The sequence below is a fragment of the Aspergillus pseudonomiae genome (genome assembly GCF_009193645.1).
Source record: "Aspergillus pseudonomiae strain CBS 119388 unplaced genomic scaffold BDV37scaffold_14, whole genome shotgun sequence".
Classification (NCBI taxonomy): domain Eukaryota; kingdom Fungi; phylum Ascomycota; class Eurotiomycetes; order Eurotiales; family Aspergillaceae; genus Aspergillus; species Aspergillus pseudonomiae.
Window position 1 is genome coordinate 362,845 of NW_022476006.1, and position 26,719 is coordinate 389,563.

General features: G+C 48.8%; 11 protein-coding genes across 11 annotated transcripts; 9 read left to right on the forward strand and 2 right to left on the reverse strand.

The window, feature by feature from the left end:
• Window positions 1–168: 168 nt before the first annotated feature.
• BDV37DRAFT_269620 (SDR family NAD(P)-dependent oxidoreductase) lies at window positions 169–1,108 on the reverse strand (the record flags this gene model as incomplete). Its single annotated transcript, XM_032084401.1, has 3 exons — window positions 169–374; window positions 448–782; window positions 831–1,108. 3 exons carry the CDS (start codon window positions 1,106–1,108, stop codon window positions 169–171), a joined length of 819 nt encoding a protein of 272 aa, XP_031944231.1.
• A 760-nt stretch (window positions 1,109–1,868) lies between these two features.
• On the forward strand, window positions 1,869–3,454 carry BDV37DRAFT_291605 (aldehyde dehydrogenase; the record flags this gene model as incomplete). Its single annotated transcript, XM_032088986.1, has 1 exon — window positions 1,869–3,454. The coding sequence occupies one exon, from the start codon at window positions 1,869–1,871 to the stop codon at window positions 3,309–3,311; it is 1,443 nt and encodes a 480-aa protein (XP_031944232.1). The 3' UTR covers window positions 3,312–3,454.
• Window positions 3,455–4,086: 632 nt separating this feature from the next.
• On the forward strand, window positions 4,087–5,603 carry BDV37DRAFT_280519 (serine hydrolase domain-containing protein; the record flags this gene model as incomplete). Its single annotated transcript, XM_032086591.1, has 4 exons — window positions 4,087–4,510; window positions 4,617–4,768; window positions 4,826–5,108; window positions 5,182–5,603. The coding sequence occupies 4 exons, from the start codon at window positions 4,087–4,089 to the stop codon at window positions 5,601–5,603; spliced, it is 1,281 nt and encodes a 426-aa protein (XP_031944233.1).
• Window positions 5,604–6,680: 1,077 nt separating this feature from the next.
• Window positions 6,681–8,096, forward strand: BDV37DRAFT_291607 (NAD(P)-dependent alcohol dehydrogenase; the record flags this gene model as incomplete). Its single annotated transcript, XM_032088987.1, has 4 exons — window positions 6,681–6,827; window positions 6,882–7,730; window positions 7,853–7,969; window positions 8,061–8,096. 4 exons carry the CDS (start codon window positions 6,681–6,683, stop codon window positions 8,094–8,096), a joined length of 1,149 nt encoding a protein of 382 aa, XP_031944234.1.
• A 951-nt stretch (window positions 8,097–9,047) lies between these two features.
• BDV37DRAFT_291608 (NAD(P)-dependent alcohol dehydrogenase) lies at window positions 9,048–10,219 on the forward strand (the record flags this gene model as incomplete). Its single annotated transcript, XM_032088988.1, has 2 exons — window positions 9,048–10,085; window positions 10,136–10,219. The coding sequence occupies 2 exons, from the start codon at window positions 9,048–9,050 to the stop codon at window positions 10,217–10,219; spliced, it is 1,122 nt and encodes a 373-aa protein (XP_031944235.1).
• Window positions 10,220–11,057: 838 nt separating this feature from the next.
• Window positions 11,058–12,568, forward strand: BDV37DRAFT_280522 (kinase domain-containing protein; the record flags this gene model as incomplete). The annotated part of the gene is made up of 2 exons (XM_032086592.1): window positions 11,058–11,682; window positions 11,760–12,568. 2 exons carry the CDS (start codon window positions 11,058–11,060, stop codon window positions 12,566–12,568), a joined length of 1,434 nt encoding a protein of 477 aa, XP_031944236.1.
• A 3,431-nt stretch (window positions 12,569–15,999) lies between these two features.
• On the forward strand, window positions 16,000–18,600 carry BDV37DRAFT_46914 (amino acid permease/ SLC12A domain-containing protein). The gene is made up of 2 exons (XM_032090716.1): window positions 16,000–16,802; window positions 16,945–18,600. The coding sequence occupies exons 1-2, from the start codon at window positions 16,312–16,314 to the stop codon at window positions 18,131–18,133; spliced, it is 1,680 nt and encodes a 559-aa protein (XP_031944237.1). The 5' UTR covers window positions 16,000–16,311; the 3' UTR covers window positions 18,134–18,600.
• A 691-nt stretch (window positions 18,601–19,291) lies between these two features.
• Window positions 19,292–19,893, forward strand: BDV37DRAFT_280524 (uncharacterized protein; the record flags this gene model as incomplete). The annotated part of the gene is made up of 2 exons (XM_032086593.1): window positions 19,292–19,342; window positions 19,435–19,893. The coding sequence occupies 2 exons, from the start codon at window positions 19,292–19,294 to the stop codon at window positions 19,891–19,893; spliced, it is 510 nt and encodes a 169-aa protein (XP_031944238.1).
• A 1,478-nt stretch (window positions 19,894–21,371) lies between these two features.
• On the forward strand, window positions 21,372–24,033 carry BDV37DRAFT_46900 (transcription factor domain-containing protein). The gene is made up of 4 exons (XM_032090715.1): window positions 21,372–21,907; window positions 21,965–22,400; window positions 22,463–22,970; window positions 23,047–24,033. Exons 1-4 carry the CDS (start codon window positions 21,697–21,699, stop codon window positions 23,554–23,556), a joined length of 1,665 nt encoding a protein of 554 aa, XP_031944239.1. The 5' UTR covers window positions 21,372–21,696; the 3' UTR covers window positions 23,557–24,033.
• A 283-nt stretch (window positions 24,034–24,316) lies between these two features.
• Window positions 24,317–24,952, forward strand: BDV37DRAFT_242192 (uncharacterized protein). The gene is made up of 2 exons (XM_032081282.1): window positions 24,317–24,461; window positions 24,515–24,952. The coding sequence occupies exons 1-2, from the start codon at window positions 24,376–24,378 to the stop codon at window positions 24,822–24,824; spliced, it is 396 nt and encodes a 131-aa protein (XP_031944240.1). The 5' UTR covers window positions 24,317–24,375; the 3' UTR covers window positions 24,825–24,952.
• A 107-nt stretch (window positions 24,953–25,059) lies between these two features.
• On the reverse strand, window positions 25,060–26,514 carry BDV37DRAFT_280527 (FAD-dependent oxidoreductase; the record flags this gene model as incomplete). Its single annotated transcript, XM_032086594.1, has 2 exons — window positions 25,060–25,946; window positions 26,007–26,514. The coding sequence occupies 2 exons, from the start codon at window positions 26,512–26,514 to the stop codon at window positions 25,060–25,062; spliced, it is 1,395 nt and encodes a 464-aa protein (XP_031944241.1).
• Window positions 26,515–26,719: the final 205 nt, after the last annotated feature.

Below are 26,719 nucleotides of genomic sequence, written 5' to 3' on the forward strand. Positions count from 1 at the left end.
ATCTCATAATAATGAAGAATCAGGGTCCCCAAATAAGTGTCGCCAGCACGGGATACAGATCCAGTATCCGTGCCGGCTCAAGTCCATGGTATATTCAAATAAACCAAGGCGGATGGGTAAAGCAATGACTGACTTAAACCAGCACGAGGCATCGGGCATGAAAGGGGGTCACTTCAGCCGGAGTTGAGCATGTAATCCTCCATCCACCGACAGGTTAACCCCCGTGATACCCTTAGAGTATTGGCTCGCCAGGAAGACCGCCGCATCTGCGATCTCTTCCGCATCTCCGATTCGTTGGAGCGGATGGCATTCTTTCAATGTATTCTCAAATTCGCTATTCTCGGTCATCGTGGCGATCATGGGCGTTCGCGTAACTGGATATCCACCAAGATCTCGTCAGTCGGCCGTCAATGCAGGCATGGAAATGGACAGGATGGGGAACCATACACCCCGGTAAGATGGCATTGCAGTGAATTCCGTGAGCTGCGTAATCCATAGCGACAGCGCGCGTTAGGGCAATCACCGCACCCTTTGAAGCTGCATATGCCGGCGTCCCTGAAAGGCCGAGCAGGCCCAGGACCGATGATACATTGATGATAGCGCCTGCTCTGTGATGACTCGCAATCCTCGGCTGCCGAAGCATCTGCGCTCCAGCATATTTGCACCCTAAAAATGTTCCTCGCACATTGACCTGCCATGTCAGATCGAAGACCTCTTCAGTCGTGTTATTGACGGGACATGGGTTTGATGCTTCCGGAGCAACGCCTGCGTTGTTCACCATTCTGCCGCCCCGTCAGCAAAGTATCACTGAACGAAACCGCGGAGCATACACATCGACACGACTGAACTTATCAGCCACAGTTTGGACTAAGTCCTTCACATTGCTGGCATTTGTGACATCGGTTGGGACAAAGATACTCTGTCCCGCGCCAGCCTGGATGAGTTCGTGCGTTGGTTGTTGTGACACCTTGCTCGAGGCATTGCGATCTGCACAGACGACCGTCGCCCCATGTTTATGGAATGCTAGTGCAATTGCGCGACCCAGACCAGAGGAGGCCCCAGTCACGATGGAAACCTTGCCAGCGAGTAATCCTGGAACACCAGCCATCTTGATGTGAGCAAAGGGATTAGATGAATAAAACGTCACAAATTTCAATTCTCAGTTGAGTCTGAATTTTCAACCGATACAGATTCATTACATCCTGTAAATCAACCTTCTCGGTGTATATTTTTCCCAGGCAAACATATATCAACTTCTATGCAAAACGGCGGAAACACACCCGCATCGGCAGGCGGATCCACATCCGCATGTGTCGTCATGGCACATACGATGGCCGCCATTCACGTCGCTTGGAAGTAGCCTACCAGCATTGATTCGACTGACGATCATGATTTAAGTTTCTACAAATGTATCACTCCTATTTGCGCCCTTACCTGGTTCGGCCGAAGGGATAGCTTGCGTCAAATCTCCTTATAGAACAATCCGTGTCAATCAACTCATTCAAGCGTTCCACATTTTACGCGGCTAGATATCCTCACTAGTATTTTCAGTAAAACATCACATCTTCAATAACGTAAGTCACTGCATGGGCTCTACATCCAGCCAATTCCTCTGAAGCCCCAGCACATTTCTAGCTTCGCTGAATATGCCGTGCCCGATCGGATGTCGTTCCAGCTGCGGATCTCGTGCCGACTCCACCACTTTGTTCATGTTCACGGGGCAGTATTGTAGATCAGATTCCAGATGAAGGTTCGGTCTGTATAACAGGTGGCTCGTGGTACCGCCAGTTCCACGAGGTTCACATTCTCCAGTGGTTCCTCAATTCAGGTTTCGTGATCGGTATTAAATGCCTCTTACAACATCTGCCATGAAAGCTGCCGGTCCAACCAGCCACAAGGCGTCAGTGCTTCCATTATGGCTAGATGGTCTAGAGATCTGCACACCGTCGACTTTCAATGTGATTTCTCCAGTAACCCATGAGGTTCTATACCAGTGTTCTACTGCGTCCGAGGCGGACGTCTCCGTCGCGGTCGAGAGTGCCAACAGGGCTTTCCAAACCTGGTCTTGCACAAAGCCACAAGAGAAGCGAGATATCTTCCTCCGTGCGGCGGAGATCTTCGCGCGCCGAAAGGATGAGCTTTTCGAATATGTCAGCCAGGAGACGGGTGAAGGGCAGATGTTCTTCGACATTGAGTGGGACCTGATCCAACAGATGTGCAAGGACATCGCAGGTCTCATTCAAACCATCCAAGGGGATCACCCCACAGTTGCGGCACCGGGACACAGTGCCTTAGTGGTACGGGAACCGTACGGCGTTGTGGCCGCTATTGCACCCTGGAATGCGCCTTATATTCTTGGTCTTAGGTCATGCCTCCTGCCACTGGCAGCCGGTAACACAGTCGTGCTTAAGGGACCAGAGACTGCACCCAAGTCATTCTGGGCAATCACCGATACGCTGTACCGGGCGGGACTGCCGCCAGGCTGCCTGAACACTCTATACCACCGGCAAAGCGACGCGGCACCGATCACGACTGCACTCATTTCCCATCCGTTGGTCCAGAAGATCAACTTCACAGGCTCCACCGCGGTGGGTTCCATCATTGCTTCCACCGCCGGGAAATATTTGAAGCCCGTTCTATTGGAACTGGGCGGGAAAGCTTCGGCAATTGTGTGTGAGGATGCTGATCTCCAATTGGCGGCGGCGGATTGTGCGTTGGGCTCTTTCCTCAACTCAGGGCAAATCTGCATGTCTACTGAACGGATTCTGGTCCATGAGAAAGTGGCCACGCGGTTTACCGAAGTACTCAAGGCGGTAGCGTCAAGCTTGTTTCACGACCAGACGGCGCAGATGGTCAACACGGCGTCTCTCAACAAGAGCAACAGGTTAATCCAGGATGCGATATCCAAAGGTTCGAGGGCCTCGAGAAATGATGCTGTCATACCCGATGGGGCAAGCAAAATGCACTTGACTCTGCTGGAAAATGTGGATCCGTCGATGGATATATATCGTAGTGAATCGTTCGGCCCCTCGGTAAGTCTCATCACCGTCACTAGCGACGACGAGGCCATCCAGATCGCCAACGATACGGAGTACGGGTTGACCTCTGCGGTATTTACCGAAGACTTGCGAAGAGGCTTCAGGATTGCCAAACAAATCCAGAGTGGCGCGGTGCACATTAATAGCATGACTGTGCACGACGAGACTGCCTTACCACATGGTGGGATGAAAAGGAGTGGCTTCGGGAGATTTAATTCGCGCGAGGGCTTGAATGAATGGGTACGGACTAAGTCTGTAACATGGAAGGACTGACATTAATCTCTCCTTCCCTTCCCTTTCCTTTTCTTTTCATTTCTTTTTCTTTTGGTCCGTGTTTTTGAAAGTGTGTCATCCTATGTATTCACAAACCTTCTGCCACCTCCAAAGGTTTGATATGTATATTTTGAGCAGGTAGCATTCAACACACTAGTCATATAGTATCCCCCTTTCACCTTTTCGTAATTCGTCTGGATCACGGTCTATGTCAGTTTCCATGATAGTACTAGCTAGTTACATCTACTTGATACAACGCGTTCGCATTATCGTGTTCCTCATACTATGCTGTACACATAAATTCCTTTGGCTCATTCTGTCCGCATGGATATAACGAATACAGCGCCAGCATACCAAACATTATACCTGCAGTGCTATTGAATACAAAGTAGCCACCGCCATCCGGGGAAAGTTTGCGACCCAACAGCATGCGGAATGGCATCCGACGATAAGGTAATCGGAAGGAAGCACATCCGCAAGCACCACGGAGACTGAGTGTCAGAAGGTCGAAAATACTTCTGCGAAAATATCTGTAAGCCTTCTACCGAAAGGTCGAGAACCATGTGGATTGTACCATGTTACTATAGAATCTAATGTCATTGACGGTATGAGGGTTGGGTTCCTGCCTAGTTGAACTCGAGAAAACGAGGCGGATGATAGTCCCGGTAGAGACGAAGTGGATTTGTTTCTAATCCATGGCAGCTGTATATATACTCCCGAGCCCTGCCATAAGATAGTATGCGAAATGGAATGTTTGGTCTAGCAATACAGCAACATGACAACCGCTTCACTCTCCCCTCAGGCGATTGCGAACCTTCGCACCATCATAGACGATGCCTGTGCAGATGAAAATGCTGGCCTCCCTTGCGCCAATGTCGTGATTGTCGGCAAAGGCGATAGTTCTCCATGTGAGCTTTTCAGCCACTCTACTCGGAAGGGGGGCGGGCATAAGAATGGTACAGAAGACCGGCAGATCCGCGACGGCGAAGATGACATATACTGGTTAGCTTCGTGTACCAAATTGGTAACCGGCATTGCATGCATGCAGCTTGTTGAGAGGGGTGTGCTTGGGCTCGATTGTGCCGACCAAGTCGAAAGCCTATGCCCAGAGTTAAAAGAAGTCTGTGTCCTTCAAGAAAATGGGTCCAAGGTGGAGAAAAACAGAGGAATCACATTGAGAATGCTGTTGACGCATACTGGTAAGCACTATTCATATAAAGCCGTTTCCTGATATGATTTGAAGTCCTTCCAAGTATCCCGTCCATGGATAGATATACCATCTCTAACTGTACGGTGATGCGAAAGCTGGGTTCGGATATTCGTTCCTGAATCAAAAACTGCAGTCATACTTTCTGGAACATTGCAGCTATATACCTGAGTACAATGAGTTCTCAGGATACGTGCAAGACTTCTACCAGCCGCTAGTCAACCAACCAGGAGAGCGATTTGAATATGGTGTACGTTCAATACCCTTGTTCAGGCAATGATAGAGTTACAATACTAAGACCAGTAAGATCAGTATTGACTGGGCTGGTATACTCGTTGAACGTGCCACGGGGATGAGGCTTAACGACTACATGCAACAATCCATCTTCGCGCCCCTCGGAGTCCACGACGTTTCCATGATTCCTTCCACACATATGAAAGAGCGACTAGTAGGTTTGTGGCATCGCAGCGCAGGGGGCCGGCTTGTTCCTCGAGATTACCCTCTAAACAAGCCGTTGGACGCAAAAGAAGCTGCAGAGGTATTCCACAGCGGCGGTGCGGGCTTGTTTGGAAGCATCCGAGAGTTCAGCAGTAGGTTTTTCATCCCCCCTTCGTAGCCTGCGAAATTCCCCCAAAGACATTTCCCTAACACTTATTCTGGCAGAGATTCTAGCTACTCTCCTTAACGATGGCCGTTCACCTCAGACAGGCCAGCAAATTCTCTCTCCAGGAACGGTAGAAGAGATGTTTTCGAATCAAATTCATCAACACCCAGACTTCGCTCGACGGCCTTTACCTGCCATAAAACCCGATCTGGTTTCTCCCTGCGAGGAGCTGTATCCCCTCTGTCCGAGTCCTACACCACAGGGATGGGGTCTTACATTCATGATCTCGCCCGGCGTGACCGGTCGCTCGGATACAACAGCTCACTGGTCAGGGCTTTCCAATATCTTCTGGTGGTGTGATCGAGAAAGAGGTGTTGCTGGGGTAGTTGCATCACAGGTCCTTCCATTCGTCGACCCAGAAACTGGTCTCCTATGGGCGAGTGTAGAGGCCGCAGTGTATGAAGGTCTGCAGGGAGAATAGTGGATCCTTCAATGCACCAGTGATCATACTGTACACACCTGCTACTCATGGCAAGAAGGAAAACGAGCCGTATGTACTGTCAGGCTGTATTCATTCAGCGTTGTTCAGATTCTTGATTCAGGTGGTATGTGAACACTCAATATAGTCAACACCTGATCAACCAGCTCGTTGCCGCATCTCTATAATTCTGGGACTTTTCGATTACCAGTATGATTGGCTTAACAATATTAACAATCTAGTATCCAAACTCAAACTAGAATATATCTGCTAGATATCCCTTGTAGCATAGAAACCGGGTAAGAAACGTCTACGTAGCACATTTCCGTGAGGTGTTAAAACAACTCACCTATCGCTTTGTAGAAAGGGGAGGTCTGTAAAGCTTGATTGTTCTTCTGAGGCTGGATATATCTACAAGCTTGCCAGAGACCAGAGCCTAGCCACGGATCCCTATGCGCAGAGTAGTATCAACATTCCAGATGCCGCTTTCGTGCATGCCATGTTTATCACAACCTATATGAACGGCTCGAAACCACCTACTCATCATAATTGGATCATCCTACTTTGCACAGTGAGACATGATTCACTTTTCACAATTTGCACACTGCTCTGTATGATACCTGAGAAAGGCTTAGGCATAGTTCATACTAAACAATGCGGTAGGGTTTGTACATAGCCAGAAAACAGTAATGTGCCATTCACACAAGCGATTTTCATGGAGGCAGATATGCTAGAGTGTTGCGTTCGCGCCGCATGGTGAGTTGCCCCCCTCCATCGTTGATGGCAGACCGATGAAGGAGGAGAATAATAGCAAAGGAAACACTGCTGCTGTATGAGTCTGCAAACCATGCGTTGTGGAAGCCCTTGGGATTTGCTTCGCAGCCCACTGCGGCTCCGGTTCCGCTTCGGCTCTGGTTCCGGTCGGGGAGGAATCCATATCCGAGGTTGTCAATAAACGTGGCGAACACAAAATGAAACAGAGAGTATGTTTAGGATTCATATTTCCAGATTAACCTTTCCATAATTACTTTCACTAATACTGCCTTGAGCTTTGACACCAGTTAATCGAACAAATCCACCATGAGTTCCTTGAAAGCCCCCATCACCACGAAGGCGTATGTGGTCGAGAAAAAAGGCGCCCCTTTTGTTCTTTGTGATATCATTCTGGACCAAGTACAATCATCGGAGGTGCTAGTAGAGATCAAATACACAGGATTATGTCATACGGTTCGTGTCACTCTGCCTTAACCAAACTTAGTATTGTGTCTTATGGTCTTCCAGGATGTTGTTGTCCAACAAGGAGGGATGCCTATCGGCCAGTATCCTGTTGTTCTTGGTCACGAGGGTGTTGGAATCGTCCGCCAAGTAGGTTCAGAAGTGGCAGATAAGTCATTAAAAGAAGGGGATACGGTACTCCTATCATTCCATGCCTGTGGCCGGTGCAATGCATGTCTCGATGGCCGCTGCGGAAGCTGCCCCCACATGACAGAGACCAATTTTCTTTCCAGTGCACGTTCAGACAAATCATCCCCAATTGCCTTACCTGATGGCACGCCAGTGCATGGGCAATTCTTTGGACAGTCCTCTCTTAGTAAAATGGCCATCGTCACGGAAAAGTCCGTGGTGAAGATTTCCGCACAGGCGTCGGACCTCCAGTTCCTTGCGCCGTTTTCTTGTGGATATCTGACAGGGGCTGGAACAGTACTGAATGCGCTTTGCCCAAATAGTGACTCTAAGATTGCTATCATTGGAATGGGAGGTGTTGGACTCGCTGCAATGCTAGCAGCTAGAGCTATAGGCGTTCAGCATGTTGTTGCTGTGGATATGCTCGACGCAAAGCTTGAAATGGCAGCCTCGCTCGGCGCTACGCACACTGTCAATACCAAAGAGGTCAAGAACCTTGCAACTGGTATACATGATATATTTCCTGATGGTGTGGACTATATTCTGGATACTACTGGTGTGGCATCTCTTTTACAGGACTCGCTTGCAGCCCTAGCTCATGAGGGCACTCTGGCTCTTGTTGGTGTGCCATCACCTGCAGCCAATATTCAAGTCAATGCGCTGGACCTGCTGCTCTCTTGTAAGAAGATAATCGGTGTAATTGAAGGAAGGGCTGATCCAAAGACCGTAAGTATCTTCTTCCTTTTTTTTTCTTTTTTTTTTTTTTTTTTTTTTTTTTTTTTTTTTTTTTTTTTTTTTTTGTTCTGCTTATATTCTGTGAAACACACTGGACTAACGAAGTATCCCAGTTAATACCTCGGCTGGTGCAATTGTTTAATGAAGGGAAATTTCCTGTTAATCGATTTACAAAGTGCTATCCGGCTGGATGTCTGACCGAAGCATTGGAAGATTTGAAATCAGGATCAGTAGGTTTCCTTTCTCTTTCCATCAGAAGGAGTCGGGTTGCGAAATTATCCCCTCCCTTGCATAAAATAAAACTAACATGTTCAATCACAGGCCGTGAAAGCAGTCCTATCGTGGGACGATATATAGCTTTTGTAGAGGGGATATTTGCCGCTTTTAGCGTACTGTTATTGATGCAGTCGTTCGTTTTAGCCTGTGCAACTTCCCACAGATAGATGCTGAACTTGACTTCGGAACTTCCAGTATAGTTTCGGCATCGAAATAAAATATGCATGAAGAGCTTGACATCTGACAGCTGCCCGTCGCATTCATTATACTTCCTGCATTCCCTAGATAGCGGATCTATCGTTGGGTAGGGAATTCTTTACTATAAACCAAACATAGCATGGAGCTAGGGCTATCATTGGGTTGGCTACTAAATCATACTCTCCGGAGAGAGCACGACAATTCTGTATCTTAAGTAGTGTACCCTTCCAGAATTATCACCTTTCCGGAGTGAGACTGATATGGGGTGCAACTGGAGGTGACAGAGTTATGTATTATAGATGTTGTTGTTTTAAAGGATGGTAAGACTGGTTTTTCTTATTTACAATCGTTTATTTAACAGAGACAAAGGACTAGATGAAAGCTAGATCGCTGACAATATTACGAGTAAAACTAGGGATATCTATCATTCAAAGTTTCTACCCACTTTCACTCTTTGAATACTGCTTGCTAAAGCTACTATAGACTCTGAGCTTTTAAATGTTCCAGCATAGGCAGAAAGCTATTTTCTTTGATAGGAAAAGAGCAGCTTGAGCCCAAGAGCAGCAAGACGTCCAAGGCTAGCCTGACGTAAGACAGTCATACTACTAATATTATATTTCCTTTTTAGGTCAATAATTTTTCTTTTATCTACCCAGTATATTCGCGTAAAACAGACACAAAGATAAGCAATGAACCGAGTGATGGCAGGGAGACAAAGAGCCACAAAGTTAAAATACGAGGGGAGGATAGTATATCTTACTCTGCTTTGCCACATCCCAGCTTTTACCCGGGGGGGGACATTTCAAACCAAATATGGCTACAATATCCCACAACATGGCTCACTCACTCCCCACTTCCATGAAAGCATGGACGTTCACTCGTGCAGGCTCCGCTGAACGAGTCCTCCAATTATCCCAACAGCACCCCATTCCCACCCTAGGCACCAGCACTGATGTACTCATCCGCATAACCCATGTGGCCCTGCACCCCGGCACAACCATAATGATGAACCTTATCCCATGTATCTTTCGAACAACGCCCTGCATTGCAGAAACAGACTTCTCGGGAGTGATCATCGAAACGGGCAAGGAGGTCCCAGTTACCCCCAGCCCAGACAATGCGCACCGGTACTTCCCGCCCGGGACGCCTGTATTCGGGTCCATTCCCGTCGGGCAACATCTGAAAGGTGCCGGAGCCTTGGCAGAGTATCTCGTTGTGGATGTGAATTGCATCGCTCGCAAACCAGCCAATATCTCATTCGCGCAGGCGGCGGGTTTACCCGTCTCGGGTACAACTGCTCTCACACTTATGGATGCTGCGGATATCCGACCCAGTGATCGGGTACTCGTTAATGCTCCCAGTGGGGGGATCGGACACCTCGTCACGCAACTTGTGTCTCAGATTGTCGCCGACGAGGGGCGTGTTGTAGGTAGGTGCTCTGCTGCTTCTTTTGACGTGGCGAAAACGCTCGGTTGCGATGATGTTGTGGTATACGACACTTCGGGTGACTCATCTACCACTACGGCCAGGGAGGTATATGGGGATGAACCATTCGACAAGGTCATCGATGCCCGTGGATCTCAGGATCTGTGGCATTCCTCGCCTGCAATTCTGAAACCTGGAGTGGACCACACGTATACATCGGTTGGACCGGTGCTGGAATCTTATACTTACTTGGGCATGTTTGCATGTCTGCTGAAAATGGGGTTGAATAATTTCCTGCCTGTTTGGGCGGGCGGGGTAGACCGGCAGTATAGACAGGTTACAGCTGTGGTTAGTACGGACAAGCTTGAGAGGCTAAGAAAGCTATGTGAGGCCGGTCAATTGGGTGTTTTGATAGGAGATACATGGTCATTCGAGGATGCTGTTCAGGTAGGTTATGGCCTTTATTAAATGCATCGATGCACTAATGTGAAGAACAGGCATTCCACGTTATGGCTGGCAAGCATGCAAGGGGAAAACTGGTAATATGTGTTGCGGATCCGAACGGACATGCTGAGGAGTAATACTTTTAGAGAATGTCTAATATTCTTACTACCTATATATACATGCATGTTCATTCAGTAGTATTCTGTAGAGATAACGGCTTTCTGGGACTATTCTACTACTGATTCTAGCGTATTACAAGAGCTTGTTTTTGGTGGTAGAAGGATTTATACAGCCCCGACTATATTGCAATCTAGTTTCAACCATCAATCTTTGATAGGCGCATGGACCGGTACAGGGGCCTGGAGAGCTGCCCATAACTGGTCTTCAAGATTGTCGACAGAGCTCGATAAATTTCGTGGGTAAAATGTGTTTCTAAATAGCCATTCATAGCGGTGTGTGACTCGCTTGGCTTTGATGAGCTGTGTCTCGGCCATATAATCCTCAAGTATCTAAGCACGCATCCCATATGCGTATGTCAGGACGACACTGACAGGATGTAAGATGCGTGCGGAATGTGGGAATCGACTGTATTAAATTAGCAGAGGCCTACGACGCACAAGACCAAGTTATAACCCACCTATAAGTATTATATGTAAATGTCAGTCTGGTTTATATTCAAGATAAAGAATCAAATAACTATAATAAGGTTAAGCTTTTATGCGGCGTCAAAGAACGCGACACTAGAACATTCATGTCCTTCAAAAAAGACAAGATCTATCAAAAAACTACGTATCATCCTGAAATATTTGAAAATTTGGCCAATCCTTTCTGGGCATACCACTACAATAGCTTTTTGTTTTGTTGTCTGATACAACTTAGTAGTTACAATGTTTTATCTTTGATTATCTAATAGTCCCAGCATCACCTGGCCCCCTTGTTCACTCACCACTTCAACCCACTTCGCTTCTCAACATTATGGCTAATCAAACTCGAATTCTGTCCTTTCAGTTTCAAAAACTAACATCCTATGTACCTCGGCCATCTGGTCGACAAGCTCAGATTTCCAACATACAACCTCACAGGCGTCTAGCCACACGTTTGGAGCCCAGCACAGTCAAGTACAAATATGTGGAAGAGGTTGAGCGCTTGGACTACTATGTTCCCGGAGGTTACCATCCTGTTATGCTTGGGGATCAACTCAGTGCGGGTCGCTATGTCATCGCACACAAGCTTGAATTTGGCCGCTCCGCTACGACCTGGCTAGCAGAAGATAGACGGCAAAATCGACTCGTTGCCCTGAAGATTTCGACCGCTGAATCAGTGAATCGGATGCACGAGATGCAAATACTTTCGCAGCTAGAAAAGGCCAAATCCGACCTTTCGGGGAAAGCAATTGTGCAGAACATACTCGATTCCTTCACATTTTCCGGGCCAAATGGTGACCATCGGTGTTTGGTGACGGATGCTGCGAGAATCAGTCTTCATGAAGCGAAGGATGCTGCATATCATCGACTTCTCCATCTACCCGCCGATCGAGCCATTGCCGCACAACTTATACTCGGCTTACAGTTTATCCATTCGGAAGGCATCGTTCATGGCGGTACGTTTTATCATACTGAGATTCCTCGTCTCGGTACTTAATTTAGGGAGTGTGAGTCAATCTAACCCCGGGTACAGACCTTCATCTTGGAAATATCCTTCTCCGCTTGCCGCTTGACATGCAAGACATGACTTCCGAGAAGCTGTATGCGAGTACGGGCGAGCCCGCAAAAGAGCAAGTTATCCGCGAAGACGGTGCTCCCCTTGATCCTGGCGTTCCGTCAGAAGCGATTGTCCCGGTTTGGCTTGGGCTTGGTAGTGATGAGATATCACTTGTGGATTCCGAGATCATGATTGCAGATTTTGGAGAAGCGTTCGATCCTCAAGTGACGCGGCAGTTCGCAGCTCATACACCGCTCCTCCTCGCACCACCGGAATCTCGCTTCGCTGGGCTTGGGGAACCAGACGACCCACTTTCCTTTTCTGGGGATATATGGACACTTGCTTGCACTGTCTGGGATATTTGCGGAGACAGGCCCCCTTTTGAAGCCTTCCCTGCCACATTGGATGATGTTACGATCGAGCATGTGGAGATGCTTGGTAAACTCCCTGAAAGGTGGTGGAGCAAGTGGGAGGAAAGACGTAACTGGTTTAATGAGGATGGATGCAAGGATGTGAAAGAAAGTCTCCGTCAGTGGTATAGCAGCAGCGCCAGGGATTGGAACCAGCGGTTTACAGACTCTGTACAGGATCCAAGGGAGGGAAATAAATTTGACACCTTCTCGGAGGAGGAAAGAGATGCGTTTCAAGACATGATAAAGTCGATGTTGGTTCTGGAACCAAGCAAGAGAGCGACGATTGAGGAAGTAGTGGGTTGCGAGTGGATGCAGAGATGGGGCCTGCCAGAGGTGCAGAAAATGCAGCATGCAGTATTGAAGACCTCTTGAGCAAGTCAGTACTTGGGGGTCTTGGGGTTACAAGTTTGACACAAGTGGCGATTATATAGCCGTTACAAGTCTATCTCGCGGTGGATGGTTTCTGAAACATGGCTTGTTCTCACATACCAAGACTGCTCTGAGATGGTAGAGTGGTTCCATTCACAGAGAAGCGAAAATGGCGCATCCATGGTGGTAGTACACAACCCCTCGGGACAGCAACGTGGTTGTCAAACTTGCCACATGTAACAGGTATCACAGCATTAGTCAATATAGAAACTACAGTCATATCATTCAGACACATAGCCTAAATTCACCACTGAGGTCATATCAAGAGTTTATATAGGAGCGGCGGTTGGGCCATATTATGATCTTAATATTTGGGATTTGTATTCCAAGGCGAAATGGCTGAGAGGCAATTCCACTCCTCCTTGGTTGGCACCCAGACATTCAATTGTCTAAAGTCTGGGTTTTTGAAAACCATGGAGGCACCATTTTTCGCGTATGCCAATGACTCTTCGAAGGAATCTGTTGCATAGATGCCCGGGCCAAACTCATTGTCCCCGTTCGCTGTACTTATCACCGGAATTAAAAACACCACTGAAAGTTCTAGTGCCCTAAGACTAACGCCACGAAACCAATGTTTTTGGTCGTCAATATGAAGAGTATCCCCTAGATCCTTCCTAATCGCTCTCATGGTAACATCCTCGTTTTTGTGAGCTTTCACAACAATTGACAGAATAGTCTCTGGAATAGCGTGAGTTCGGCACCGCCGATACAACGAAGGCATTTGCCCATTTGCTGCACGTATCTCTTCCCTGGTTGTCTTGGGGTTTGCATTAATCTCAACGGATGTAGCAGATCATGATGTATGATAAACGATAATAGGAAGTTCGCTGTTATGATTTTCGGGCTTATAAACTCGATCCACCTGGCCCAGGTAGACTGGAGAAAGTCTCGTAATGCTTCATAATGGGCATAGTGAGTGGCCTCGTTCTCCTCAAAAATTCGGAGCACAACTTGAAGCCTTCCACAGTATCGATAGATCACACTCTTGATAACAGTTCTGAGTTGCATAAACCAGTCTACGGCGTCCTTGGCGTCGTTCCACTCCGGTGCAGAAAGGGTTCCTGGGATCGGTGATGGGGTTTCTGATTTTCCTGGCTCCATATTGAAGGGCGCAGTTCTTAACTGGGAGAAGAAAATTACTTCTGGCGGACTAAATGACGCAGGCGTGTCATCAGGAATCTGGGTATTACCTAGACGTAACCACAGGACCTAAAATGCCCCCAGCAGTGCGTGGATTGTATGTAGATACTTTGAGTATCAAATAGAATGTAGGTTAAGTATAAAGGAGAGGAATGCTGTGAAATGGTACTGAAGGAAAGAGGAATATACTACCAGAGTACTAGTAGTAGGTGAAGGTGACCCGCAGATGAGGCTGACAAGAAGTGAAGGGCAAAATCACATTCGATGGTGTGAATGTTGGACCATGGGGCTATCATGTGACCCTCACCAGTAAAGGGTAACATTCACGGTCCATCCTTCTAGAGCAGTGTCTTAGAGTGAAATGTCTTGAACCTGAGGAAACATATCTAATCCGCATATCTCTTTCATCAGTGCCACTTTATCAGTCCGAGACAACACCTCCCTTGGATCAAAGGGCTAATTGCTGATGTCTATCAACCTGCCCTTGTTGTCGGCATGTTTACCGCTGCAATTGTCGACAACGCTACCAAGTATCGCCCTGACAGTGGTTCATATTGCATCCCCATCGTGGTTCAGTTTGCATGGTCTTTAATCGTGGTTGTTACAGCTCCATTTCTTCTCGAGTCTGCTTGATCCTTGATCAAGCGAGGACTCCTCGAAGAAGCAGCGAAGTCCTTCGCCCAACTATGAAGGCTAGATATCAACAACAGGTCTCCCAGAGACGAGCTTACTATACTCCAGCAAAAGAAAGAATCTCGTAGTGTGACCGGTTGGCTGGACAGCTGGCATGACGGATATGATGAGAGCGGAATAGTGCTAGGTTCTTAGAAAAACCGCGATGTAGTCAAGGGACTTGGACCAGTTGGAAGCCCTGTTGTTGATGGCCAGTTGAAACGGATTTTCATTTGGCAGAGGAATACAGGCTGTCCTCAATTCTCCTGTGTCAAGGTATGATACGATGAAGGGGATCCTACACACTAGTACTACACGCGTAGTTGTAATTGCTGGAAGCCCAGAAAGTATCATTACATAACTAAGTGCTTATATATATTATTGTATGCACATGTTCATAAAACCACTCAGTTTATAAAAATATATAGCAAGGATAATTTAAAATGGTAAAACTATTTGTAGAGAGTGTTTCAAACGACATATATTTAGTTGAAGAGTAAACCCGTGAATCATACCACTAACATACAGAACATCGAGCTATTGGGAATCGATTCAAGACATCACAGTAAGATCTTGTGCACAGAGACCTATGTGCCTGAGCTATATAATCCCATACTTCGAATAAACTAGTACATACGACCATAGGGTGTGGAGAACAGGGCTTCCCGTCCGCTCAGCCGTACTTAAGCCACACGCCGGGAGGTTAGTAGTTGGGTGGGTGACCACCAGCGAATCCCTCCTGTTGTATGTTTTTGCGTTTTTATTTTTTCTGTTCTTTCTTCCCCACACCCTCTCGTATTGCTAGTGCACTATCGCTCAATCAAGAACAATGTTATTGGATAGGATAAATATGGGTCCATCTTTCAACCTCCCGAAATTACGTTGCTTTCTTGGTCCATCCACCCAGTCTGTGTATCCAATTTACCGGCCCCTGGCACGGGTTCCCTTTCTTGGGTTAGTTATATTACCAGGAACTCAGTGTGTCTATCTTGTGGAATCTTTGGAAGTTTGGAGGAAACCCTGTGCCTCGAACTTATTCTCTATCAGTCTGGTAAACCTTCTACGGATACGTATCAGTTTACCTATTCGAGGCTATTTGTCCCGTCGAGGTGAAATCTTAAATTATGATATCGCCACTGGCTGGGACCCTTTGGCGTTTTCAGATAGCACGGAGTAACTCTTTATTTTACGCTAGCATTGGAACTTTGGATCGTTCGGCTCTCAGACACGATAAGCGGCTTGGCCACGGGGCAATCAACGGCTTTGACTGGCCCGCCTACGGCTGGCGTTTCTTGTTGCGCTCACAGATCCCTGGATAATGGTAGGGGTGTGACCAGTTACTGGAATTGTGAATAATGGGGCATAAGCCAGGATGGAAATGTAACATGCAGGGTGTGAGAGGGAAGGCCGTCGAGTGGTAGGGGTGGCCTTAGGGCTTGGCTGGAGAGATCGGTCAATGGCCAAGATAACCTTCCTTAGATACCACCGGTAAACTGCATACGCTGCGTCATTGCTTAGCTGCAGGACCCGGGAAAATAAAATAAAATAAAATAATATAACGAGGACTGCCTAGCGTCGTGTTAATATTAAATATCGCAGCATCGCCCACTCTTGTTGACTGCGAACAAGAATTCTCCTTCTGTACGACACCAGTTGAATAGGGCACGCTGAGAGAGAGTCAAGTCAACTTTCTTTGATTATGCTCGCTCATTCCCCCGCATCTCTTGTCTTATCCCAATCCAATACCCTATGCCAATTCTCCTACCTGCTCCTGTCTTATCTCTTTTTTCTTATCTTTTGAATTAACCTCCCGGATTTCGCTCCGAATACGTTAAACCTCACCTCCGTGCTCTGTTGGCATCGCAAACGCCAAAATGGGGCTCAACGAGGAAAAAACCCCACAGATTGAACCCGCCACGTCGGGGGATGGTGGTAGTATCCATGAAGGGGAGAGCATGGGGACCCTGCACCGCCGGCTCGGTAACCGTCAGATCCAGCTCATCGCTGCTGGTGGCTCAATTGGCACGGCCCTGTTCATTAGCATTGGCGGCGGTCTCGCTAAGGGTGGCCCTGCCAGCCTGTTTATTGCCTACACGCTGTATTCCTGCATCCTCGGATTGGTCAATAACTCGATCGCCGAAATGAATACATATATGCCGGTGTCGGGGGGCTTCATCCGCCTCGCTGGCTACTGGGTGGACGATGCTCTGGGATTTCTTGCCGGGTGGAATTTCTTCTTCTATGAAGCTTTCCTGATTCCCTTTGAGATCACGGCGCTCAGTCTGGTCATGTCTTTCTGGAATGAGACTGTCACGGAACCTGGCCCCACGGCTGGCATCTGTGCCGCTGTTATTATTTGCTATGCGTAAGGACCACTTTTGTCGATCTGATCCTGCTTTTGGACAGTGTCCTGTCATTACGCCCGGCACTCATAGATCCCTGAGTGCTGCAACCAAGGCGAGTGGAAGACCTATTAGAACCATATACTGACAGATGAATTTATATAGTACGTTGAACATCCTTGCGGTTAAATTCTACGGAGAGGCAGAATTCTGGCTATCCGGAGGCAAGCTTGTTCTGATTTTTATCCTCTTCGCCTTCACCTTCGTTACGATGGTCGGCGGTAATCCGCAAGGCGACGCCTATGGCTTTCGCCATTGGAACAACCCTGGTGCTTTCGCTGAGTTCCATACCAAGGGCGACCTTGGTCGTTTTGAAGGGTTTCTTGCCGCTCTGTGGAGCGCGAGCTTTACCGTTGTCGGGCCCGAGTATATCTCTATGGTGGCCGCCGAGGCTCAGCGCCCGAGTGTTTACATCAAGTCAGCCTTTAAGACTGTGTATTATCGATTCTGTATCTTCTTCATTATCGGTGCACTCGCTGTTTCAATCGTGGTTGCCTACAATGACCCAGCCCTCGTTGAAATCTACTTTGGCAGCGGGGACAGCAGCACAGCGGCCGCCTCGCCGTATGTGATTGCGATGGAGAACCTCGGTGTCAGTGTGCTTCCGCATATTGTCAACGCGTTGATCTTCACCTCCATCTTCTCCGCCGGCAATACGTATACCTATTGCGCCACGCGATCCCTCTACAGTTTGGCTCTGGAGGGCCGCGCTCCTCGTATCTTGCGCTACTGCAACAAATCCGGCGTGCCGGTGTATTGCTTCTGTGTGGTGATGCTTTTCCCCTTCCTCTCCTTCCTCCAGGTCGGCAGTGGCTCCGCCCAGGCCATTACCTGGTTCGTCAGCCTCGTCACTGGTGGTGGTCTGATCAACTATTTCTGCATGTCCGTCACGTTCATCAACTACTACCGGGCCTGCAAAGCCCAAGGCGTGGACCGCAAGAAGATGCCCTACTATGGCTGGTTCCAGCCCTATGGCGCCTACATCGCACTAACGGTTCACTGTTTCGTGATCATTTTCTACGGATATAGCTCCTTCACGCCATGGAGCGTGTCCAACTTCTTCTCCAACTACACGATGCAGTTGGTAGCACCCTGCCTGTTTATCTTCTGGAAGGTCGTCAAGAAGACCCGCTATGTCCGACCTCACGAGGTGGACCTCGTCTGGGAGCGACCAGCCATTGACGCCTATGAGAATAGCATAACCACCCCACCAGTGGGCTTCTGGTCCGAGATGATCGGCTTAGTTGGTATCCGACGGAGAAAGAACAGAGCAGACCCCGAGCGCGACAACTAAGTGACGGTATCCCTGCACCTCACTGGCCCTATTCCTTTCGATTGCGACCCCTGCGACCATTGCGACCATTGCGACCCTTGTGCCCCCCCCCCCATTGCTAACGAAAAGATACCCTCTACGAACGATGTCGCCCGGAAGATCAGTACCCTTGCCCTGAATGCAGCAACCAGCCCGATTTCCACTCCCTTGCGACCAGGAATCCGACGCCAATTAGATGTACGACTTGCCCACAGATTCAGTAAGCCGGTCTCGACGAGTTGCCAGTATCCCAACGCCCATGCCACCGCCCGTACCCAAGCCCACACCCGTGCGCAACGCGACCAGCGACAACCATGGTGCCCGTATCCGAAGGAAAGCCCTATCTACAGAGTACTAGAAATAGAAAAATTCACGCATGTGTATCTAAGTTTTGTCTTGGGCAATTTTAACCGAAAGCTTTTCCTCTCTGTGAGCCCATTGCGACAAAGAACTCCACCGGTTTACCACAGGAAACACAAAAGAGAAACAAAAAAAAAAAAAAAAAAAAGGAAAAAAAAAAGAAGACAAAGCCCAAGAGCGAGAAATTGAGATACACAATTACGCCTCCCAATACAGCCCCAGCGTCACAGACTAGACCGAGAACAGTCTAGCGGTCTCATGGCACGGGTCGAGCGCGCCAACCCGAAGGGATATCTTTGTTCCGTGTCAGCTGGCCCTAACTCTTCGACTCCCAACGCGTCAACATAAGCTCGATTGGCCCCCTCCAAACCACTGTTTCACACACCATCCATGTCGCTTGGGCATCGGAGCTTTGCCCAGACTTTGAGTGGCAATATTACCTAAAAACAAAGCTGCTCAGCTCGTGTCACGGAGTGTCCAAAGACCCGTGTAAGTAGTTCGTTTCATCCGTTCACCCCTAGTTATCAAGCTGGCGTATGTAATTTCGTTTATTACACAGTACCCGTGTCCCGGACGTTTGCCCCATGTGGCTTCGAGTTAAACTGGGCTTGGCTTAACTCTACTCCCCACCTGACCCTACTTTTGACCTGTCTGTCTCCATACTCCCAACAGCCACGGCTTGAGCATGAACCCGTACTAAATTCAATCCCCAGTGGACCAAACTATCCCCGAACTCTCTCTCTCTCTATACACGAATCAAACGACTCCCATTAACCCAAAATGAGCGAATCCCTCATCCCCATATTCTGTCTTCACGACATCCCCCCTCAAGTACGGAATATAAGGCCGCCCAATCTTCCATGGAACATACACGGTAACCCTGACTAAACAACCCCAGATGCTCACCTCAATCCTCACAAAAGCCTACGCACACGCCATCGACATCAACGCTGCTGCTTGTAGAAAGCACCGGAACGGCACTGCGCAGATACACACGTGATGCTGTGACGTATCCCCCGGTTGATTCTGCGTTCAAGTCACCATTCAATGGGTGGGGATTGGATGATGTGGTCCCGTTCCTGCGTGAATACGCCACGGGGACTGTTGTGGATGAATCTGTGTTTCTGGTTGCAGATGGGAGGACTGTCGAGGATGAATCACTGTTATTAGTGCAGAGTCTTCATGGGGATCCAATGCACTGTGTACGGCTTGCGGCGGAGTATGTCAATACTAAAGCTGTGGCTGTGGCTGTTGCTGCGACTGGTGTGCAGGAGCTGCGGAGATTGGTTGATGGGGATGGGGTGTTTAGAGGCGGGGGTGACAACCCGTCGCCACGAAAGGGGGGGGAAGCGCCGAGGAAGCAGCTGGCAGGGTCTGGGTAGAGACTACTATCGTTTGTGTGAGGCTGAAACTGTGTAAACCAGCTGAGTTCTTCATGGCTACATGGGGATAGGTCTCGGCAGGTTTCATTATAGTTTGACACGCTAACGGGTGTTTCATCGATAGTATACGGCTGATATGACTTCGCATACGGATTCCCGTTTGGGAATTTGTATGCCAGCTCTCGTCTATGATGCGTTTGGTGGGACCTGAAGGACCAGATATCAATTTAGCACTGCTTACTACATGTGGAGGCATAGAGCAGTGGAAATTGTAGGTTTCTGTTTTCTCAAGCTGGCAGCCAACGGAAGACTCAACATCACCGACATGATCGAGATACATTTCTGTGTCTTGCAAGTCTTCCATGAGAATAGCTTCCAGGGTGTAACCCTGCACCCGGTCACCTACTGTGAGCTTTGGTGAGTATGGATGAACGTTGTTGTGTATGTGGTACGGGGCTTGTGTCCGGAGCCTTATACCAAGATGACGCCACTACCACTAGGTTCAATAAGCATGGTAGGCTTCTGCTCAATCCCAAGCATCAAGAGAAAGGTCAAGTTAAATGTGCTACCCATTCCGTAATAGACCTTGACGTTGATACTATCGTTAAGAGGACCGGCCATGCACTCCTCTGAACCAGTTTCAATAGCTTAAACCACGTGGTAATATTCAATAGTCCTTATCGACCCTGACACAGAACACATTAGTTCCTGCACAACTCCAAGCATAGTATCCAAGATAATGTCATTATGATTACGATTCGTCCTTGACAGCGGATAAAATCCAACTCCCAGAAGTGGAGCATCCCAATGCCGAGTCCATTAGCGCTGACAGCCCGCCAATCCTTACTACAAAAGGCAATTCGCGCATGCAAGTATTGTCCAACAGTGCTCCCATTCGCCAGAAAGACAGCCAAAGAATGAATCTGCGCCAAGACGCTTTTACCAAGCAGGTGTAGCGCTGATGTCGTTCGTGAAGTTGGATCAGGCCACCGCTGCAATTGGTGTTTGGCGAAGCAACTTATCCGGCCACGCGGAGGGATCCACTCAGCCCTTCGCCTGGATATGGGGTTCTTGTGTCCATGTACGTGCTCCGTATATTGGCATTAGGCAGAAACGTCAGGGACCCAGTTACCGACAGATAATGAATACGTAATTCTCATATGATTGTAATCGGGTCCTCGGTGGTTGAGTAGGCTCTTGGCGTGGCCTCGCGGTTTGGCCATTTTGAGATAGGCTGTGTAGTCAAGATTGGTGTAGCATGAAATGTGACAAACATGAAGACATGCAATTAAGATCGAGATAGCTTTGTCAATCACATACGATGGGTTTTGGTAATCTCGGGATTTCCAAGGGGCAATCTGTCCCCACGTGGCGGTTTTGCTGCCAGGGCCTGAAAATTAGGCCCCTTACGTTATCTTCAGCCTCGAACTTAGGATGATATGATCCACTGCCGTCGTGAAGAGTAGATATAGAGATACTGACGATATATAGTCTGGATTTGATATTCGATTGATTGTCCTTTCACCGTGCTTCTAGATATTATATAGACATACAGGGTCACCTCTTTCCCAGAATGACCTAGCACGGATTCTAGCTAGGGAAAGCAATTGTGTGAGGATTCCATCAAAATTGCTTGTCTTACGCTGGTCAGATATGACAAGCTTTGGAGGCAACTTGGCACGCCTTATTTGTCGTTGTTAGAGACGTCGCTGTACGCAGGTCTCCTTTTAAATTGAAATTGAAGTGAGATCCCTGTCGAACCCAGCCCTATTGAAAGCGCCATTACTCCGACCAGAAGTCCCGATGGGCGACGTCACAGCAGAACCGACAAAGAGCCGCCGGCAGAATAAAGGCTTTGCCTGCGAAGAATGTCGTTCACGTAAACTCAAGTGCGATATGAGCCAGCCGCAATGCAGCACCTGTCGCAATCTGGGTGTACCATGCATTACAAATACGGCGCGGCGACCTCGAGGCCCGAGGAAGGGTCATGTCAATATCCTCAGATCGCGCATAGGTGGGTGACAGGGTGTGTGAACTGGTGAAGAGAGCTTTCTACTAATCTGAAGTATAGCATCGCTCGAGCGCCAGTTATATGAGAATTCCGAGGGCCAACCGAGCAGACGAGAAAGTTCAACGTCTACCCAACATGTATTGGAGGTAGATCAATCGGAAAGGGTCAATATTGGCAAAATCGAAAAAGCCAGCGTCGCACATTCGCAGGACTCAACGGATGACTTCCTTTTGGACCCGCAGTCAATCGGACTCCTCAAATGGCCATCGGTAATCCCTTCGTTGGAATTGGATAGCGAATGGTGCAAACATATTGAACCCTTCCCGGAGTGTACATACCAATCCCCAGCGCTAACCCCAGCAAGCAATATACCTACGTCGGTGTCATCTGCGTGTCCGATTGACGCCAGCATAAGCCCACTGGAACTGGGCTCCCAGGCAATGACAACGCCCATTCAGCTTCCCGTCCAACTGTCAGCCTTAGAGCGCGCAGATCTGTAGGATTATAGCACATGTAAAACTTTCAAAAAGACAGAAATGAACTAACTGTCGGCCACAGAGACGACCTTTTCTTCGACCGCGCTTACCCTTTTGCCCCCATTATCCATCAGCAGCGGTACTATTTGCGGGCAGCCAACGAGCCAGACGCAAGAGAGCCATTAACCGCCTTACAATATGCCATGCGAACGCTGGCCGCGTCAATGGGGAGCCAGTTCCAGGGCGTCCTACCGCTCTTATACACTCACACCTGCTGCTTACTGGACGTGTGGGAGCAACACATGCCGAACGAGGCTCTTCCCATCGAAGTGGTGCAGGCGCGACTGCTTCTGGTCCTCTACGAGATTCTAAAAAGTAACCCCAGCAAGGGATGGATTAGCGCTGGTCGCTGCTTTCATCTCGTCCATCTCTTGAAACTCGATCAGATCGACAACCCGAATACCTGGCAGACATCCAGTCTCTCCTGGGTGGAGATCGAGGAGAGACGGAGAACTTTCTGGACAGCATACGCGCTCGATCGATATGCGAATCTCGTCAACGGTCTTCCGCTGGCCATAAACGATCAAATGGCAAGTGATAGCCTCTAGCTTCATCATCTAGAAAGGTAGCCAACGTAGCGCACGAATAACTGACTGCTGTACGTAGATCCTCACCCGCCTTCCCGCCCCAGAAACGGCATTCCGACATCAACAGGCTGTTACGACCGAATATCTGGCCCCGGCCATGGCGAGAAAAGCCGACCAACAGGTATCGCCCTACGCGAAATCGATCGTCATGCTTACCATTCTCGCACGCTGCCTCTCCCACAGAAACCAATGCAACGTGGAACGTATCATGGACCCTACATCCCAGGAATGTATCGTCCGCCATCGAGCACTGGACATCATCTTGAGTCAAGAGAGCCAGACGACATTGTCTAGTCCCGCTGCCGATTTCTCATCATCTGACCCCACATCCATCTTCGTCGACATGCTAGCTCAAGTCGCAGTTTTGGTACTCTTCACTGCCTTGAACTCGGTGCCTGAAGCCGCAGAAATGTACCAGGACATGTACGGAAGTTACGAGACCAAGGCTGCTATTGCGACGGAACGAGTGCTCAGCCAGGCACAAAAGCTGTCCCAAATAGGGCCTTTCAAGGCAAGACTAGTCTCCTAAGAGTTTTCAGCCCTTTCTGATCGGAATGTTAGATTCACCCGTTCACACCGATCGCGCTATTCATCTGTGTGGAGCTTTCGCGCTCATGCAAGGCGTTCAACCACAAGCTCCCGGCGCAGTTCAAGGCCATTTCTGCCGCCTTGAGTGATATGGTGCCTGTTAATAACCTTGCCAGGATGCTGGAGCTTGAGATCCAGCGTAATGCGGAGATTATGCCTGCAGCTATAGGCTTCTGAGACTATTATGTATCAGTGATTATTCTTGACGACCGTATATATCTTGTACAAAATTCTACTTTCCAGCAACATCTTGCCAGAATGCCAGACTGCAGCTACACTGCCTGTTTGCACTATATACTGCCGGCTGGAGTACATGATCATGAATGTCATATTAGCAACAACAGCCTTCGTCACTAGTAGTTACTCACTCCCCTCCACTTCACGTAGTTAGTAGTGACCTAGTACTACTAAACCTCCGAGGAATTGCCCGAGGGCTATCCCCGATGGCAAATATTGAGCACCATACATCATGAGTCAGGATAGGCAGCTAGGTAGCGTCTCGGCCTGACACATACTGAAGGTGTGTCTGGTATCTGGTAGGCCTGAGGTGACGCTGACCAAAAAGAAACTCCGAAGGGGTCGGCCGAGCCCTTATGTCCGAGGTCGGGATATTTACCCTTTTCGACAGACCCATCTCGTACATATAAACCAAGCCCTACTCTGCGTTCTTGCAATTTATCAGAAGACATCCACAACACTCTGAACAGTTCCATTGTCAAGTATCTATTACTTCAAACCATTCCAACCCAAACAAGCCACAATGACCCAGAAGACCGTTTTCCAAGGCGACGAAAAGTCGGAAGCCCACGTCTCCGTAGCCTCGTCCGTCTACTCCGAGAAGCAAGGGTAAGCCAAGGCCTCCACTTGTTTATATCTACAAACCCTAACAAGACATCTAGGGCATCCTGCACCGTGCATGGGCCGTCCCAGACGCCTCATCTAGACCGTCAGCTTCAACAGCCCCAAACCAAAGAGATCCTGCAGGCACTAACGGTGGCTCTCAATGATATTGCGGATGAGCGCCAGTGCACCAAATGTGCGGTGGAAACCGCTTCGGGACTCTTGACGGGGTATGTCCGTGAGGTGAAAGCGGCCAAGAAGAGTGGCCAATATTCCAAGGAGGAGAGGAAGGCGCTGAAGAAGGAAATTAAGGGTTTGGGTAGGGGGGTCAAACGCGACGTTAAAGCGCTGTGGTTGGAAGAGAAATAGGTCTTGACTTGTAATTAGATGTCATGGCTTTTGTGTGTTATTGGAGTCGGGGCGTGTTTGTGAAGTGATTAATGTGTTTTCTTTCACTGTTTATCTTTCGGAGGATTGAATTCCTTACTTGGGTTTCATGAGCTGTATACTACATACTAATTGGATGATATGTAACCTTTGTCTTGATATTATAGACATGCTTAGAATTGGGAAATGAAGTATAAGACTCGAAAAAACAAAAGTACTACGCCGGGTTGGTACCATTAGTCACGCTCGCTCCATTGTTGCCATCAACGTTCTTCGTCTTCGTCGACAAATGCATGCTCTCCCTGTATTCGCGAATCGTATCATCAACCATAGCAGCAGAGTTAAAATGCCATATCTTGAATGAGCGATCCTTGACCTCTTCGAAACACGACTCGGTCTTGACCCGCTTGGCCGGGTTAGCCCACTCCGGTTGCTGGAAGAGATCGCACACGCGCCGACTGCTGTTGACCAGCCATTGCGTTCTGGTCCTACGGATCTTGTCGTATGTCTCGAACGCAGTGCGCAATGCAGTCGCTTTGGATGTCCGAGCCTCCCGGAGATCCATGATAAGCTCGGACATCAACGTGGACATGCAGAGCGCATCTTCGATCCCGAAAGAAGCTCCGGCACCGTGGTGGGGGCTGGATGCATGCGCCGCATCACCCATCAGACATACTCTCCCCTTGTTGTACTTGGGCACTGGGTATTCGAACAGGTCGAAGAGTGCCCACTGGTCTAGCTCTTCCGGGAACAGCTCGACGAGGTTGCGGACCGGAGTACACCACCCGGCCAGTGCTTCTGACACGTCCTTGCGTGACGCACGGGCCGTCGTAGGCTTGTCCTGTGGCCAGTCATTGGGGTCGGAGACCACGACGGTGGCTCCTATTGTGTCCGTGTTGACGGGGTAATGGATAAGATGTGCGTTCGGACCGACGTGCATGTGTTGGCGGAAGGTCTTGTATTCGCCGATCGCTGCGACGACCTTGTCCATGGGAATTAACGCGCGGTAAGCGACCTTGTGTGTGTATTGGGGGAATGAGGCGGGATTATCCACACCGAGTAGGAGTTGTCGCGCTCTGGACTTGATGCCGTCGCATGCGATGACTGGACATGGCCATTAGTCGAACCGGAACAGGGTAAAGGGGACACAGAATCAGACCTTACCAGCGTCAGCTTCGGCCCTAGTTCCATCAGTGAAATTCAGGTAGACCTTGTCCGCATCTTCGTTGTCCTCAATCGTGTCCAGTCGCTTCCGTAGATGCACAACCCCCTCGGGGATGACTTTGACAAGATCCTCCAAGAACTGGTCTCGGCGAACTGTCTCCCATCCTTTAACGCCTGCATCAAGCTTTAAGAGTGGCTTTTGGTGCATGGGGTCGTCCTCTCGGTGCTGGCCATAGCCGTCGATCCACCGCAAATATGACTTGGGATCCTGCTGGTCCAACGAAACATTGACAGCTCCACCGGAGCGCAAAGCCATCACAACGGCCGGGTTGATCTTCTCCATACATCCTACCGTGTTCTTCGTGAATCCGATGCCGGCACCAATCTCTCGAAAGTTCCGCGCTTGCTCGTAAAGCTGGACTTGGACGCCTCTCCGCGTGAGTCCAGCAGCGAGGACAAGGCCAACGATGCCACCGCCCACGATAGCGATTTGTGGGGTTGTGGCCATCTCTTGTGTATGGACGATCATCACTCGTGATTCTAGTAGAGAAGTCGCGTGACTAATGGGATATCTTAAACCGCCCTAGGTTATCTATGTAGACTTTGTTCTATATCTTGCTCCTGATTATAATATATTGGACAGCCTGACAGACATGCTATTATTATAGTTTTATAATATAGAGCCGGTGCATATGGCACACAAGATCCTGTTT

Bases quoted from the DNA above. Each gene is read 5' to 3' on its own strand.
- BDV37DRAFT_46914 (XM_032090716.1), top strand. From the start codon at position 16,312: ATGGGGCTCAACGAGGAAAAAACCCCACAGATTGAACCCGCCACGTCG. The intron at 16,803-16,944 runs GTAAGGACCACT...GAATTTATATAG, and splicing joins GCTGTTATTATTTGCTATGC to TACGTTGAACATCCTTGCGG.
- BDV37DRAFT_46900 (XM_032090715.1), top strand. From the start codon at position 21,697: ATGGGCGACGTCACAGCAGAACCGACAAAGAGCCGCCGGCAGAATAAA. The intron at 21,908-21,964 runs GTGGGTGACAGG...TCTGAAGTATAG, and splicing joins TATCCTCAGATCGCGCATAG to CATCGCTCGAGCGCCAGTTA. The intron at 22,401-22,462 runs GTAGGATTATAG...TGTCGGCCACAG, and splicing joins GCCTTAGAGCGCGCAGATCT to AGACGACCTTTTCTTCGACC.
- BDV37DRAFT_242192 (XM_032081282.1), top strand. From the start codon at position 24,376: ATGACCCAGAAGACCGTTTTCCAAGGCGACGAAAAGTCGGAAGCCCAC. The intron at 24,462-24,514 runs GTAAGCCAAGGC...CAAGACATCTAG, and splicing joins GTCTACTCCGAGAAGCAAGG to GGCATCCTGCACCGTGCATG.